This window comes from Cryptomeria japonica, chromosome 2, assembly GCF_030272615.1.
Source record: "Cryptomeria japonica chromosome 2, Sugi_1.0, whole genome shotgun sequence".
In the NCBI taxonomy this organism is placed as follows: Eukaryota; Viridiplantae; Streptophyta; class Pinopsida; order Cupressales; family Cupressaceae; genus Cryptomeria; species Cryptomeria japonica.
Genome location: NC_081406.1, coordinates 257,828,434 through 257,846,710, shown reverse-complemented (window position 1 = coordinate 257,846,710; position 18,277 = coordinate 257,828,434). Strand labels below are relative to the sequence as shown.

General features: G+C 35.5%; 2 protein-coding genes across 4 annotated transcripts; both read left to right on the top strand.

The window, feature by feature from the left end:
• The first annotated feature begins 3,162 nt into the window (after window positions 1-3,162).
• Window positions 3,163-8,602, top strand: LOC131047122 (disease resistance protein RUN1-like). Of its 3 annotated transcripts, none has more exons than XM_059216559.1 (6): window positions 3,163-3,891; window positions 4,001-5,073; window positions 5,945-6,007; window positions 6,442-6,760; window positions 6,871-7,988; window positions 8,077-8,602. In XM_059216559.1, the coding sequence occupies exons 3-5, from the start codon at window positions 5,997-5,999 to the stop codon at window positions 7,564-7,566; spliced, it is 1,026 nt and encodes a 341-aa protein (XP_059072542.1). In that variant the 5' UTR covers window positions 3,163-3,891; window positions 4,001-5,073; window positions 5,945-5,996; the 3' UTR covers window positions 7,567-7,988; window positions 8,077-8,602. The 3 variants fall into 3 exon arrangements, with proteins under 3 accessions (XP_059072542.1, XP_059072540.1, XP_059072541.1); XM_059216557.1 differs by having other exon boundaries at window positions 3,165-3,891; window positions 6,859-7,988; XM_059216558.1 differs by lacking the exon at window positions 3,163-3,891 and having other exon boundaries at window positions 3,907-5,073; window positions 6,859-7,988.
• LOC131859902 (TMV resistance protein N-like) lies at window positions 3,674-5,736 on the top strand. The gene is made up of 4 exons (XM_059214162.1): window positions 3,674-3,891; window positions 4,001-4,547; window positions 4,603-5,073; window positions 5,686-5,736. The coding sequence occupies exons 1-4, from the start codon at window positions 3,674-3,676 to the stop codon at window positions 5,734-5,736; spliced, it is 1,287 nt and encodes a 428-aa protein (XP_059070145.1).
• Window positions 8,603-18,277: the final 9,675 nt, after the last annotated feature.

The window sequence follows — 18,277 nt, the reverse complement described above, 5'->3', positions numbered from 1 at the left end:
ATTAAATTCTATAATTATCAAAAAACCATGACATCTCCAGCTTAAATTCTATCACCTATAACGAATTAGTAACCAAATAACCCACATAACCACACAACAATACCAATTATGTCTATATACTCAAAATCAACATCTATAGTTCTCACTATAGTAATACTCGAAACATGTCAAGTGATGAAACCACTAACGTCACAATAGAATTGAAATACCTTATAACAAAAAGATATTAAGAGATAACATGATTAGGAATTATTGAGGAAAGGATCTTGCTTCTATCACAAAGATACCATCGAATGTAACTATGGATTTGTATTTCATTTCATAATAAAGTTTGAATTCAAATCACTGATTAGTCTTGGCCATAATATAATCCCATTGTTAAAATTAATTCATCTCGTTTATGCATAATATAACAACGTTGATACCAATAATCCAAATCATGCACTATTTATTTTTACTCAGTATAAGGAGAATAACATACATATGGCGAAGAAATCGACCATTAAATAAGGGGCCAAGGTTATACTTCAACTGTAACATATTTCATCATCTTGTAATCTTCATCACCATGAAATGAAGTATGATTTTATTCTTCAAGTGAACAACTACATCAATAGGAATATCAATAATGCAATTAATTATCGCAAGATCCAATAGGTGAGGAATTTCATAAGCCTCCATATTTGTAAATGAACTTCCAAAGCCACATGTAACTCGCAAAGTCGCCAAAACTATTTCAATGTCACTTTCCATTTATTATATTTATCTTGAGGAGGACCACACAAAGTTAAATGAATTAATGCTACCTACAATAATAATTTTCTATCTCATGCATTCTTAGTATTAATGTGTTTCACACTGAAGAAACTCAAAAAAATTCATTGTAGCACTCTTCATGCATCTCTTTAAATTATGCTCACTATATTTGAAAGGAATTTCATTAACGATCCCAAAAAATATCAAATTTGAACACCCACCACCACGTTTTTGAGGTTCTATGCAACCATTATACACATGTTGAATCTTATTATCTTGCCACAATTTGATGAAGATGCCACATTCTACTTTTACTAAGACCAACTTAATTACCCAAACTTATTAGTATAATAAGTGCTTGATAGGTATGACTTTGAATCTGACTAACCATACATAGTATCAAAGCAATCATGCAAATATTGTTCTATAGATAATAGGAGACTCCTTCTCATCAACCTTAAAATTTCTCCTTGCTTCAATCTCTACAACTAGCAAGTTCCTTTTATGAACAAAATAAATAAAAAAAATCCAAGAATAAAATATTCGTATCTTTCTTGTGTTGCTACAATACCTTGGAAAGCTTTGTAGTTCCATATTATCTCTAAACTTTTCAAATATGAACCACACTACCTTGTCGAAGGTTCCAACTCCAATAAGAACTATTTTTGAAGTTTCAATTATGTTTAAATTCATTTTTTTCCTTTTCATAAGGGGTTTAGTGGGATGGAACCATCAAGGGTTCCATGTGTTCCTAGAACTAGTTGGACCTCTAACTTGCACCTATTAGAGCCTTCCAATCAACTAGAAACTCAATGAAAATTGTAAGTGTTGGGTCTTCATCAACAAATTCACAAGGCACCAAAACTTGTTTATCGACTTCTTCTTCATGTTCATACCCATTGGCAAGTACAACTATAGGGAAAATCATGTGAGTGTCTTCGTTGCCATTTTGCTAAACGCTTTAAAAAACTAAAAACAATTTGTCATAATCAAACCAACATTGATATTTCATACAAATTCTATAATAGTCTCAAGATTGTGTTGTATTGTAATTGTTGGTTCAAATCAAAATCATATAAAAAAATATATTAATACTTTTTGAATCATTTAGCAACAAGATGTCATATCATATATTAGTAAACAACGCTAATATTTTATTATTTTAAAAAGTACTTTTTTTTTAATAACATGAAGATTAAATAATTCCTAGTATTTTATCATTTTAAAAGTATTCTTTTTTCGAATAACATGAAGACTATATAATGAGTGAAGTGCTTTAGAGAATATTTACTTTTGATTAAAAAAAAACGCTTTTAATTTGTTAATATTAATATGTGTGTTAAACTATTTGTATTGGGATAGTTCCTTGTGACTATAATTACTAACAATAGGGGAGAGGACTCAGTATTTGTGCACCCTAACTTGGCACTTCTCAAAATCCTACATGGATATTTCAAATCACTCCCAATTTTTAACAACAGCTTATTTGGCAAGTCTCTTGCTTGTAAATAAGGTTTTAGGGCCACATCATCAAATATGATCCCACATCAGCATGCTTTTTGCCAAGGTGTCCAAAACAACCTAGGAAAAAGGTGAAACCAATAATTGTGCAGAAGAGGCCTCCATACTTGTGCAACTGATGTGGCATCAAATGATTGGTTGCTTTTTAGAACTAAAGATACATTTCATTTAATTATGAGTAGTCATAATAGCAATAACAATTTTAAAGTCATAACTATTGGTGCAATTTTGTCAAAAAAACTAGACATTAAATCAACAAGTATGAGTATTAAATCAACAACTACTATCACAACAATTGAAACACGTTCAACTATTGAATTTGACTCTATTAATTTTTTTTTCCATAAAATAAAAAAGAAAAATGTAAAAAAATCTAGTACATTCTTCTTTTCTAATTTTCATCCATGATAAATGATAAATGATGGAACATGATCTAAAAGAAATCTAAAAATCATCTCATCTAAAATAGGAAAATTGATAAATTGTAATTCAACCCGATTAAAATAACTTAAACTCGACAAAGCAAATTTTAGCCAAAGCCATCTAATCGTAACATGTGATGACAAATTACTACTTAGACAGCTTTGACCCACTCATAAAGCAGATTTGACCCCACTCTCCATTATTGCTGTCCTATTGAACGGAAAACAATTACATTTCCAATCTATCCAATCGTAAACAGTGATGACAAAGCGGTACTTGTGCTTGTCTTTTTGAAAATGGATTCCAGCCCTCTAATAAAGTCGATTTGACCCCACATTGCTGTCCTACTGACCGATAAACCACCACATTTTCAATCATCTAGATGCATTGCACTGGAATGCACTCCAAATTCCCCGGAATGAATCTGCACCTTACACGTCTGCCAATTTGACCTCGCTTTGTGCCCACTGAATGATTCTTTGAACACGGTTTTACACACAGGCGTTTGTAAGTTTTTAGTAAATGTCTCCTGCGCAGAGTTGATCAGAGACATTTGTTTGTTTGCTTAGGGACTCTCTTGTTTTGTTAGCCTTTGAATTGTGAGCGCTAGTTGTGTGCAGTTGAATCAATTCCATGGCCACTTATACTCCCACTTCACCTATCCAGATCATAAATACTTTTGACGAGATTGTGCCCTCATCTGCTGCTTCCTCCTCCTGCCACTCCTCTTCTCCGTCCTTCTGCTTCTTTCGATGTTTTCATCAACCATTGCGGTGTTGATGTCAAATACACCCTCGCTACCACCATCTCCCATAAACTTACCGCCCTCGGAATCTCCGTCTTTCTGGATGCCCAGTCCCTTCAATTGGGTGATGTCATTCCAGCACAAATCCAAGAGGCCATTCGCACTGCTACACTTCATATTGCCATTTTCTCTGTTCACTATGCCGATTCCCCTTGGTGTTTAGCGGAGATGTCCTCCATGCTTAAGACGGGTAACACAATTATTCCTGTCTTCTATCATGTCGATCCTTCTGATCTGCGCTGGGTGGGTCAAGGAAAAAGAATCTATTCTGATGCGTTTTCTCAATATCAACTGAAGGGCAGATACTCCGAGGAAAAGCTTGACGACTGGAAGATGGCACTCGAGAATGCTTCTCTTCGTTCTGGCTGCGTGATCAAGGATAGTAGGTAGGTACCAAATAAGCTCACAGACTTTCATCTTTCTCTTGTTTTAATTTCTTGTGTCATTGTTAGCTTGACTTCTCATATATGTTCGATATCCATTGCAAATATTTAGAGATGAGGCGATGCAGTTGAAGAATATTGTAAATATGGTATCTAAGGAACTGGGAAAGGTGCCCTTTCTGGTGGCCGACAAACCCGTTGGACTGGATGATATAGTGCGGGATTTTGAAGAAGCTGTTGAGAGTGGGCATAATGCTCAAATTGTTGGGATTGTGGGAATGGGCGGAGCGGGTAAAACCACTCTTGCTAAAGAGTTGTTTAACAGGAAATCCCCATCCTTCATATATTCCAGTTTTGTATTTGCAGTACGAGATGCTGCAAGCAAAAATGCTTTGCATGAGAAGCAAAAAATGCTTCTGAAGGACCTTGGTGTCCAAGACTTAGCATTCGATAACATTGAAGGAGGCAAGCCTATTCTGGTAAATCGGTTGAAATCTGTTCATGCGCTCATCGTTTTGGATGACGTGGATCATGGTAGCCAACTGGATGCTCTGTTACCAACTAAAGATGGCCTTGCATCCGGCAGTCTTGTCATTGTTACAGCACGCGAGTCAAATCTCCTTGCAAAATTAAGGGGCTCAACTATATATAGAATCAAGGTTTTGAATCCCCTTCACGTCAAGGAACTTTTTTTGTTGGCATGCATTTTTACAGTCCCATTCACAAGATCGATTTGAAAATATTGTTGAAAATTTTTTACAAGCTTGCAATGGGTTGCCTTTATCACTTGCTGTCTTTGAAGGATTAGTTTATGGCAAGTCCAAGGATTATTGGGAATCCCAGTTAAATAAGATTTTCAGATTTTTGCCCGAAGATGTTAAAGGAAGGTTGAATGTCAGCTACAATTCTTTAGATGAAGAAGAGAAAGGGATGTTTATGGATGTGGCTTGTTTTTTCATTGGCAAAAAGAAAAGTTGGGCCATTGAGTTGTGGAATGGATCCAGATGGAGTGGTTTGCATGGGTGGGAAACACTTGTTAACAAGTGTCTGGTTAATGTGGACAAGAATGATACTATAATAATGCATGATCATCTAAGAGATTTGGGTAGGGAACTTGCAGGTAGACATCGATCTTTTCGAGTATGGCATCAAGAGCAAATAATTGATATACAGAAACAAATTAAGGTGAGTTCCACCAAAAGAAATTCTTGTCATTTATTATTATGAATGTGAATGTTTTGAAGACACCAATACTTAATTGTTATTAAATCTTTGTTATCATACATAGTTAAGGAGAGGATCTAATGGTTGAGGATCTTAATTGGTCCCCTCCCAAAATCTTATATTACAATGTCAAATCATGCTCATTGTTTTATAACAGCTTATTTATAAATTCTTTACTTATGACTAAGATTTAAAGACCGCATAATCAAATATGATGTCTCATCAACATACTTTTTGTTAGGGTGTACAGAAAGACCCCTGGAAAAAGTTAGACTAGTAATTATAAATTAAGTCATGTTTAATTGATGCACTTACATGAATGATCTGTTGTTGTTTAATCTAAAACTATATTTCATTCAATTATAAAAATTCTCATGATCCACATTACCAACTTTAAAGTAAAAAATATTATGATATATTGTTAAAATATTAAATTTAAATCAACAAATACTATCACAACTATCGAAACATATTCAACTACTACATCCTTTCAAATTCATCTGCTATTTGATATTTTGATCTCAATTATCAACATGTTTTTTATTAATTTTTTTGAGAGCTGTGAAATTGCAGACCCAGCAGTATAAAAAGAAATGGGAGGAGTGCAAGAAAGGAAGCATATAGTTGGAGAGATCCAAAAGATAAATAATAGAAATTAAAGAAAAAATAATAATAATAATTAAGAGGAACAAACATAATTAAATGAAAAATATATCAAATCAATAAATGGGAAGTGAATATATGAAAAAAATTTATATGTATCTGAAAAAAATATAATATAAAAAGTAAAAAAATTCTCTCTTTTGACTGCGTTTTTTTTCCCCTTTGGCAGGGTGTTCGTTCTGGAGGCAATTCATTCCTCCGGCTGGCAACGCAATTTCATAATGAAATACAGGTATGTTGGGGTATCACTTTTTTAAATGCATCAATACACTTTTTAGTTTTGCAATTCTAACCAGGAGGCATTTCTTTGCACAACTTGCATATTCAAAACTCTCTGTATAAATTATACGAAATTTAAAGGTTAATGGATGCACGATACTGCTGCAACAGTATTGTTTCTATTTAAAATAGTTTCTCTTTTATTTCTTTGGCTTGTTAAGTTCTGAGTAGATTTATTTATTTAAAACTCTTAAGTTCTGAGTAAATTTATTTATTTAAAACTCTTAAGTGAAATGCAATATTAAAATCCGGTGTATATTGTTGAAGTTTCTGTGACACTTCATTTAAGTTACGGGTTTTATCTTCCAAAACCAACACGTTTCGTTTGTATACGTCTTGCTGATCCTCACATTACATTTATTTTATGCTCTTCGTTTTCGCATTCAGGGAGGAATGTCTATTTTATGCTGCTCGATTTGAATATACTGACGAGCCATTGCGTCAGAGAAACGCCTGCTTTGAGCTCATAGGATCCCTTTCAAACAGATGTTTTGGGATCCCTCCACCTTCCTCGCTCGGATTAAAATTTTTTTCTGGCAGAGAAGAACAGTTTATCAAATATTTTGGCACACCATTGGAGGGCCCTGTCTGCCTTAGGTTGGATGAGTTCAAGGGGAGAAAAATTCAGTCATGGTCACTCAGAAATTTAAGAATTTTGGAGCTCATCAAAGCTCATTGCCTAGTACAATTATGGGATGATTCAGATGTAAGTATTTTCTATACTGGTTGCTTCGAGGTGAACTTCCAATCTTAAAATTTCTACTACTGTATTTTCTGTGTAATTGACAATTACTCTTTCTGTAGCCTCCTTTGCAGTTAAGAGAACTGTGTACTGTCGAGGCCCGTAAATTACAAAGGATTCCAAACTCAATAGGACGTCTTCAGGGATTGAAATGCATAAATATCTCTCATTGTAAAGCACTGGAGGATCTCCCTGAACAGTTTTGCAATCTCCAATCACTGGAGTGGCTGAAATTATCTGATTGTTCAAGGCTGTCTTCACTGCCTAGCCGTTTGGGGCATCTGATAAACCTGCGGCATCTAGATTTGGAGGGGTGTAGGAAGCTGCAGACATTGCCAGATTCTTTTAAGCAGCTGAGACACCTTCAACATCTCAATTTACAAGATTGTTGGGAACTCACCTTGAGATCCGACATGCTGGAAAGCATAGGTAACCTGGAGTATTTGAACTTTGAGAGATGTTTTAAGGTGGAACAATTGCCAAATCAAATCACACATCAAGTGTGTTTGAGAGAGCTCAATGTGAGAGGTACACGCATAAGGGAGGTTCCGAGTGACATTGGCGAACTCAGAAAATTGGAAGTGCTGGAGATAGGAAGTCGGTTCTTGGCCAGTTTGCCGTACTCTCTTGGAAATCTGTCCAGTTTGACTCGACTAACACTCGGGTATTGTGAAATGTTGAATTGTTTACCGGACTTTTTGGGGCCTCTAAATATGCTCACGTGGATATCAATAGAGCATACGAGTGTGTCAACAATATCAATAAGTTGAGACAGCTGTCCCAGCCTTGAAGATATCAACCTTTCCAGTAATGATCGTCTAGTAGATATCCAAAGCCTGCCAACGTCAGTGCGGAGGCTACATGTATTTGACTGTAAAACGCTGAAGAAGGCAATGGGACTTGGCGGCCTAGCAAATCTTCAATCTCTTTACATAGTGAAGTGTCCGGAGTTAAATGAGCTCCCAAGTTTTGCAGATTTCCATTCCCTCAAAGAGATCTGGATAGAAGATTGCGACGAAATAGTGGAAATCGAAGGGCTAGAGAAGTCGAGGTCATTGGAGACATTAGAGGTAGTACAGACGTCATGGAAGTCCCAAGGCATACAAAGTTTGGAGGGGTTGGAGAAATTGAAGAGACTTGTGATGGTAGCAGAGAACAGATCGCTCTTCGACCCTGCATTCAAACTATCAAGGTAATCAAAACTGTTTGTTAGTTACATTAAAAAAATAAATTGTGATGTATGTAATTAATTTTATTGAGTGGGAATAATTTTGTTGCAGAAATGGCCAGGCGAGATGGTGATATGTGGAAGGGCAGTGAGTGGTGCAGAGTCAGCGTTGGATTCTCTTTCCTTTCCCACCCTTTCCATTGTTCGCTCATTGGAGAAGTCATCTATTCTAAGTGTACAATGTAGGAAGATGCATGCTTCTGATGCGGCCGTCGTTTGTTTCCTTGTAAATTCAATTACAGATTGTACATGCTGGTTCTCTTTTAGTGGTGGGACAAGTATGCGATTGAAGGAGGGGAAATGGGTGTTAGTAGGTGTGTTGAGACAAGGTTGTGGGGATATTGTAAGTGCGAGAGCTCTTAAATGGGATGGAGAAGGTGAGGTAGAGAGAGGAATATTGTTGGTGGGAGAAGAAGGGATAGTGTTAGAGACATTTACACGGTTGTGGACATTATTCATCTAATCTGGTTATCCTTCAAATTTTCATCGGACTGTGGGTTGTTACAAACCAACCAAAGTTTAAATTTAATAAATTCAAATCAAATCTCATATAAAATAATTATTATAAGTTAGTTCAATATTTCATTGTTTTATATCAGTTAAAGAAAATTTAATTTGAGATCGTTTTATTTTAGCAACATGAAACATTCATTAACAAAATTGTTGATTATTTAAAGTTTAGATTAATTTAATAAATGCAATAATAAAAATAAATAATATTAATATTTTAAATATATTTATTTAAAAAATTATACATATTAATATTAATTTTCTATTTATTTAAAAGTTAAATTTATTTTAAATTATTTTACTTATTTAAAATTTTTTAATTATATATTTATTTAAAAATTATTTTATTTATTTTTATTATTTATTAAATATTTTTTTAATTAAAAATTGTTGACAAGGGGTTCACTTATATTAAATAAATTAATACTTAACAAAATTTATTTTGATCCACAAATGTGTGTTACATTAATACACATTTCTTCAAAATTTTGGTCTTTTTTTGGCAACCTTAATGTCATTTGATGGCTACATTTCAATGGAAGATATTTCTTTCTTTTAAGTTCTATCTATTCTTGTTCTAGCCATCGAAAGAAAGGTGGGTTGTGACTCATTTCTCCATTTGGACTATGAAGCTAACCTACTTCCATCAAGGTCATCTATGGGTTTGGTGTGGTCTTAGACTTTGTAGCTTGTGTAACAGATTTCTTTAGAAGGGTTGGTGAATATGAAGAGATAAATGAACTTCCTCATTGGTTGAATCATGGGAATTGGGTGAAGAAGATGAACTTAACTATAACTATCTTTTGAAGCGGCTTGGGAGATGTCATTAACCTCTGTAATTTGGGTGGAATGAGATAATATTATGGCTCTATACCAAGCCACAAGGTGGGCTTACCATTTGGAGCATGAAAACCCCACTAATGAATTTTTAGCTTTTAACATTAGAGATTGGGGCATGATCCAATGAGAAACAATTTCTACACCTAGAGGTATTCTTTTTCGTAATCTCTAGCTCTAGCATCTATTGTCTATCGTCAATGATTTTTTGAAGGAAGATCTTTGGATAAATCCATTTTGACACATAAACATGTGCAAGTGGAGATTTCATAGTTGATTGTTTCTTTTGAACTGTAGTGATACTTGCCTAATCTATTAACAATTGAGGGAAATTAGAGTTTCATGCATAGGAAGTTGCCTTGAAAAATCCAAGGACCATTTTCAAGTGTTAAATTCTATCTTGAATAGAATCAAATTCAAGAATAAAAACCCCTTTTGCACAAGTGAAGATGAAAATCTTTTTCCATTAGTTCTTTTATTTCACACATTTTGAGTGAGAACATTTCCTCATTTGGGCCCCTCCCGTGAAATCTTCACTCAACCAAATTTAACTAGCTAGCTATAACAATATTCTCTATAAATGAAAATAATAAAATCACCAAGGTGGATATTTCACTCATACAAAATCATTGCGCTGTGATTTTGTCCCTTCAATATCTTTTACAATTCCATATATCACCATTCGTTGAATTCGAAGGATTGTAGGAACCCTTTACATAGCCTCCAAGTTAAAATGTCAATATAATTTGGCAAATGGTAGATATAATTCTCGTTTGAAGATCCATGGGAACTAGAACACGTGTCATTTTAGAAGCCTTGTTGAAAACTTATCCAAGCTACCATTCTAACACAAAAGTAAATATTTTTGTGTTGAATATGGCTGCAATATTCGCTAGATTTTAGTTTGGCAGGCCCAATTCTATCACCAAGAATGACCAAACTTCAATTTAAGATTCAAAAATATGTTCTAAATTGTTGTTGGAGGATGATTTTGTGTGCCATTCTCCCTATGATGCTTGATGCTCATTTTCTCAACGCAACTCAGAAAGAATTCACTACCAATAATAACATTGTGCTACCTCTATCCCTGTTATCTTCGATGCTCTAAGACAAAGCATATCGTGCCAATTTGCACAACCTTTTGGAATTGGTTTTTTAACACCATTCTTCATATTTTTCATGGAAATATGGGCTTACAAAAGACATGTTTAAATCTGTTAGGAAAATAAGGTGTTGTATACCTTGCATAATAATGTTATAATTGTAATATTTATTTATTATGTGATGTTGCACATGGACATGTAAAATGTGGAGATTCCTTGGAAATATTCTCGGGACAACTTGATGAGTTGTATTATAACATTGAGATTATTATATTTTATTTATTTAATATTGAGGAAAGATATTTAAAAAGAGAAAACTTAGTACCCAATATTAAATGTGGGGTCAAAGGGGTAGGTTAGCACATGGTTTTGTGGCACATGGTTTTACTTTACCGCTAGTTTTTTTTGTGTGAGCTTGGGTTTATATAAACAAGCACATGTTGAGTGGTTAAGGTAGGCTGGTGGTTTTGGGTTGTCATTGTATTGAGTCCTTTGAAGGATTGCATTTGTGAAGCATGGCATGGGATGTGTGGATTCATGCTTGGACACGTGGGAATGCATTGGAGGGCTTGATTATTCAAAGGTATTCATTGTAAATCTATGTTGTTTTATGGTTGAATAATATGATGGAGTATGGATGCTTTTGGAGTCTGGGTTTTTTCTAGGATATATCTTGTGTTATTTGTGGCTTGTCTATTTTGATCTTTGTGTTATGGTGATTTCGTAAGCTTTTATGTATGCTTTTCTCTCATGGGTTATGTAGGAAATGGATTATTTGAATGTGGTTTTAAAGAATTAATTCCTAACAAGTGGTATCAGAGGTTTCATGGTTGATTTGGAATGATAACCCTAGCTTGAGTGGAAAAGGTGCAAAGTAGAAGTCATGCACATGCATGAAAGGATTGGGACATTACAAGATATGGAACATACTTGCAGGTTATTTTATTGTAGATCTAAGGTCTTTGGGTTTGTTGTTGTGATGGGTTGTTTGTAGATTTGGGGTTTGGAAAATATTGGGTCAAATGGGTTTCCTTTGGATATTTATTTTAGATGAGGGTTTTGGGGGGAAGTTTGTAGAAATGACCATGTGGGACAAAATGGATCTCACCATTGGATCCAGGTTGGTTGAGAAACGAAAATTGATATAAAATATCTTCTAGTTTGATAATTGTTGAAAAATTACGAAATTTTGGATTGATGGCTGTGACAACTGTCAAATTTGGTCGCAACATCTGCAGAAAATAAAAATATATTTTTCCCATCAGATTAAAAAATCCAAAACCTACAAATATATATAAAAAAAATTGTCGGGGGTGCTTTTGTTTTTAAAAGGCGAATAAAAAAATTATTAAAAAATATATATTAGCTAGGGACCGGGCCACCATCCCCATACCCACCCCTTGCAGTCTACGGTAGAGGCAGTACTTGCCAACAACAGGTACTGTCAGCACTGCCGATAGTACTTGCTATTGGCTGGGAGCCGACCCCCACTGCTGGTGGTTGGGATACCATCGCTCGTGGTCCCAGCCACGGTGGGGTGGTTAAACAAATATCACCAATAAACAAAAAATTAATAAAAGTTTAAAAAAAAAAATTGAAATGACTGCCTACATATTATTAATGTGGTTTGTTTTAGAATTTAATTTTTTGAATCGCATTGAAATTAAATATAATTGCCACGACAGTTGGAGGATGAGTGGGTGGGTCCAACTAGTGGGCCCCACCCAAAGATTTATTTAAAAAAAAATTAAGATTATTTTCAGTTCAATTGGAGAAAATTTTGGAATTTGAGCTCTGAGAAATTAGATAAATTTTTTAAGACCATGTTATCCCCATATAGCGAAATTGGACATTTTCTTCCAACTTCATAACTTTCACCCAAGGAGTTCATTTTTTGACTTATATTCATTGGAAAGTTGATTCTGAGCACTACCGTTTGGTATAGATTTGGTTCCATTAGTTTGCCATTTTGACATGTTTTTGGGGCTTGCAAGCCAGATGTTCTTCTTTACACAATTTTGGTCATATCTTTTGCAGACGGAATTGATTTTTGGATTTCAAATAGGCGTTAGAGAGCATGTCCAGTCTACTACTATGTGATGCTATTATTTTATTAGTTTGAAAAGTATGGAGAGGTGCACTTGGTTGATCACTTGTATATGCTTGAGATTCAGGGTGTAAGTGTGAGTGCATCTAGATGAGTCATGAGGCGAAACCTTGAGGGAGTATATATTTTATGAGATATTTATGATGCTACAACTGATTATCAGATTTGGTGCTCCTTGGTATAGGTTTACAGGTGTTTTTCTAAGTTGGACTTTGATGGTGATAGGTACGCAAGTTGTCTTCGGTTTGAGGACATGATTGGAAATGGTTTGAGACTTGGAGTTTCATGTGGGTGAGAGTTGAGTGCAAGTAAAGTGATAGTTATGATTATGGTGTCATTGGTATGCAGGTACATGTTTTACATTGACATGACATAGTCATGTTTGTGATGATTTAGTTTGATGTTAGGAGGTTGTTCATTATCTCCTTGATGCTTATTTGGTTCCTTGAGTATGGTACTTGGTTGTGGACATGTTTTGGCAAATCAGATCAGATGTTGATTTAGTGTTTGAGTCATTATGGTCTACAGGATTATTCTCTTTGATATCTCAGTTTACTAATGTGATAATGAGTTTGCATGTTCAATGTTTAGATCTACAAATTATGTGATTTGTAGGAGACAGGGCTTATTGATTGCAGTGGGATGACTTGGTTGTGGACTGTCTATATCCACTAGGTTTGATTCATTGTGGTGCATACTTGTTAGTTGACCTTGTTTGTGGTCATTAGTGCATTACTATGTTTGTTTTAAGATGAGAGGATGGATGATGTTTTTAGTACTTGGATAGTTGGTGTTGGGACTTGTAGCATGTGGTTTATCATGATTTAATGATACCTTGGTTATTCATTGGTTACACTTTTCAATGGCATCTTATGACAGTGATGATGTGGTGTTGTAGGATTGATTCCTGATTGGTGATTTTGTTGGCAGTTGTATGTATTTTTTTGGATTGGAGTTCATGGTTATACGTGATGTTATTGACTTTTCAGTTGTATGTGTGTATACCTGAATATTCTTCATGTAGGAGATGATTATCATGATGCCATGTGTGACTCGGTATCATGGTTCAATGGGAGTTGTTGGCAGTGACGTGTATTCACCATTGGATGGTGGATGATCTTTTTAGTGTGTAGATGTTTGGAGGATGTGGACATCTTGGAGGAATCATGGAGTCCTTGGTTGAGATGTGAATTTATGTTTTCATGTGACATGTTATCCCTACTTGATAGGATGGTTGATATTATGTCATTATGCATTCTTGTTTCTATATGTAAAGTGGAAAATTGAACCCTAGTGACTCCCCACCTAGGAGAGAGAAAAAAAGTTACTAGGATGATTTTCACTTGGGAGAAACTTTACATTCAAAAGAGGGGCTTGAATCCACTAGATCCAAATCCAAAGGAAATAATGATGTGAATACCAAGTGGATTGCAAGAGTTGGAATGCAATTTGCCCTCTTTTGTGAATACACGAGTTGACTAATTGACTATGTAGAAAAGGGAGACAAAATAGATGAAATAAAGAGCTATCAGTTTGGGATCTTGCTATAACTTCGGATCTAAGATATGTAGACTGATACGGATCTACCCTACAAATTTGGAGAAAAGTCATCGGGACCAAGTTGAAAGTGTATTTGGTCCTCCCAAAAATTTGTGCACCGAAAAGGGTTTTTCCATCTCTGTAAATGAAGCGTAAACATGCAATTACAACTGCACACCTACAACCTACACACATAAAAGAAGGGAAGAAGGGTTGTGGATAGGGGTTTGCCTTAGTCAAACCCCAGTTGAAGAATCAACCTTGAAAGAAAGTAATTGCAAATATTTAAATGTAAATGATGGAAACGTATACCTTGTAGATCTGCAATTAGTTGATGATGGTTTCTTTGCTTCTTGAATGTAATCATAAATGTTGTATGAGACAACATGTAATATGAAAAAACCCTAACACATAGACACATGCTTGCAAATGAATATTGTAATGTTGCTCCAATGGATGAATGAAGAAGACACATGAAGAAGAGAACTAGATAGATGCTTGATGACGATAATGAACACCTTTCACTTATTGTCTATTTTTCCCTATCATTGTATCAAATGAGGGAATTATGTCTCCCTTTACACATGCCTGAGAGGATTATTTTTCATCCCACCGAAGGCCAACAAAGGAGAGTTTAAATCCCCAAAGAATAAGTTATGCCTAAGGGCCGGATGGACCCATCTTAGGACCACCCCAAAGGGGAAAGACAGGGGCGTCGTACCCCTATCCTGAGGGGGATAGGGGCGCCACGCCCTTATCTTGCCCCATTTTGGGGCTTAGACAGGGTCACAAGGTGGTATGCGGGCTAAAATAGGAGGAGACTCGAGATGAAGGCGCAAAGAGGGGTCTCGATCAAGCAGGGAGATGTAGTCGCATAGGTGAGGACCTAAAATGCTATCAAAATTGCGAGGGTCACAATTTTATGATGCTACATTTAGCCCCCACTTTAGCGGGAGTATGGCTTATGCCAATACTATCGGTAAAGTAGAAGAAAGAGAAAGATGAAGATGAGACACGTGGAGCAATACCACAAGGAGTATAAGACATCACTAATCTTGAGGAACAAAAGCCCCCAATCTTAGGATCTTAACTCACTCAAACATATGCAAGAGCACACACACAAAAAAGGACAAAACAAACAAGACAAGACAAAGCACAAAAGACATACGACAAAACAAAACACATAAGACCACACATCAACTAGCCAAAGAGACCTCGATACTCCAATGTCTCAACAACTAATTGAAACACAATGACAAATGCCATCACATAAACACCAACAATCACATAAAAGGGAAAAGATGACATCATCCATGAACCATCAATAGTAAAACTATGAGCTTATGAGAGGAAGAAGAGAGAACATGAATAGACACTTTGACGATCCATGAGAAGAAAGGCGAACAAGAGGAACCATGGACTTCCCACCCCTAGAATTAGGTGATCCATGGAGAAAAGAGGACATGGAAAACTAGCCCCTAAGATTCTGTCTAAGTGATCCATGTAAAGGAGGAGGGTGAGAACACCGTTAGTTTCACTCAACCTCGTACGCATGTGTGCAAGTGAGGTTCGAAGCACCTCATATGAGTATGTGCCTGAGTATGCTACAACCTGTATAAGATGCATAGTACAAATGTCAAGAAAGGCATGACATCTCGCTCCAAGAGATTGTGCTCTGGTTTTGAGAATAATCACCCTGTATAAGAGAAAAAGTGGTATCTTCTTGCTCTAAGACGCTGCCCTCTGGTTCTGAGAACAATCCACTGTATAAAAGAAAAATTGATGACATCTCTCTCTAAGGGGCTGCCCTCTAGTTCCAAGAATGACTCATTGTATAAAAGAAAAAGTGATGACATCTCACTCTAAGAGGTTTCCCTCTGGTTCTAAGAATGACTCACTGTACAAGGGAAAAGTGGCAACATCTCGCTCTAAGAGGCTGCACTCTAGTTCTGAGAATGACCCATTGTATAAGAGATACAATGCGTAAGAGAGATATAACACAAAAGGAGCAGTGTGGGTGCCCCCCCCTAAAAATGTCAACATAGTTTAATGTTGATATCTTAAGGAAAGTAGAACAAAGATACCTTGCTTTGACAACAAGAAGATACCCATCATACAAAAATGCCATAAATCCAAGCAAGAGAGGGAATACTCTTCAAGAAAGGATAAGATGATTGAAAAGTGACATCTTTCTATAAGTGTAAAGTAGATCCTTGGAGGAGAAGAGATCTTTGCTCAAAAGACATCCACCTCCAAGAGGATTTATCTTAGACAAACATACCATCTTCTAGAACGAAGTGCGGAAGAGAACAAGAATTCAATCCTTCCTCCTATTGCTAGGTGAAAGGGATTCTTGATGAAGGATGACTCATTTTTATCTCAATGTGGATGGGTGAATTTATTATAGATGTACATTACCAAGTGTAAAAGAGGTTGTAGTCGAGGAATTACACCCTCTTGTATAAGAGAGAACCCTTGATAAAATAACAATGATTTCACACAAGGAATGCCATCAAGTAATGAAACTCACGCCATCTATAACATAGGAAAGAGTGAATCTAGAGAGAGAGAGAGAGAGAGAGAGAGAGAGAGAGAGAGAAGTGTAGGGATAATGAGAAGAGCTTACACAATCTTCTAGAGAGATTAAACATAAGAAAATGCACAATGTACTTACATGAACGTATGCAAGAAAAGACATTAGTAGATGTAAAATACATGTCTCAAGAAGTGGTAATCTTCTAAGAGAGGAAAGAAAGAGAATCACATATGAAAAAATGCAGCCCCTAAAGGAAATAATGATGTAGATAGAAAGAAAAATAAGTGAAATCCTTGCCCCCCAAGTGAGAAAAACAAGGAGAAACATTATACTTCTTCTAATGGTGATTATTGTCCCGCGATATGCCTTCCTAATGGAATAAAATCTCTCAAGGAAGGAACATGTACTTCACAGGAGGTCATTACATGCTAGGAGCATATCGTACTTGTCAATAATTGAAACCATAGAAAAGTTAAGTTTCCCAAGAGAATTAAAAGAAGAAGAAGAAGTGTATTACTCATTAAAGATGCCCCTCTTCAAGAAAAGAGGAAAACCAAAGAACAATTATATGCTCACATGAGAATAACCCTATGCAAGAAAGGAGATCTAATAATGAATAATGCATGAGGATAGAAATAAATTAATGTGAAGAAGAAGAAAAGTGAACTTTATGTTGCTACCCCAAAGTATTTAAAATTGAAGCAATACCACCACAAATGATAAAGAGCCCCCAGTTAAGTTAGCTAGTTATGTCATAGGGTGAGGAGCAACATGAAAACAAAAGAAGTGCTAAGGCACTATGTTCATGTCAAGGAAGACAACTAGATCTATTGTAAGGAAATTTGTGCATGATCATATTGTTTTTGAACAAATTTCTTAAATGCATGACATTTTCCAAAAGAATGTGAATATGAATCATGAAAAATGCAATATTCTTCCCCTTTCACTTGCTTGAGATTTTTATTTTGGTTTTTAGGAGGAAAGGAAATGTTCTTATCATATTTCAATCTCCAATACATTCTTGTAGCTAGTCTTTCGGGATGATAAATATGTTTTAATTCATTTTCTTGACATGGAGGAGAAGAATTTTTAGAAGAAGAAGGATTATCATCCACGATTCTAATTTTTCCACTGTCTATGCCATCTTGAATAGATTTTTGAAAATTGGGGCAATCATCAGCATTATGATCATGGGTTTGATGAAATGATCAAAAAGGACATCTTGAAGAAGAAGCATTCTTGCAAGCTCTTTTGAATTGCTATCTTTGGAGATAATTTATAAAATTTTGGAGCCTAAGAAGTTCATCCAAAGGGAGAGAAATCTCATTTCCTAGGCCTTCTGTACTAGATTGTGCAGGAGGGTTTATAGGGACACAAATTCATTGTTCAAATTTCCCAAGTCCTTGTCCTCTAAAACCTTGTTTTGTTATTATATGAAAGCCACAACTATAAGAATGTTACAAATGGGAAGTCGGGGGAATAGGATCATGAATTTCTTTGAAATCTGATGCGTAAGGGGGAATAAAAGGATTTATAGATGAAGAAGGAATGTCATGTGTGTTCACCCCAACTATAATGATAATAATTACTCTAATTGAAATCTCAATCCGAAGTTTGGACA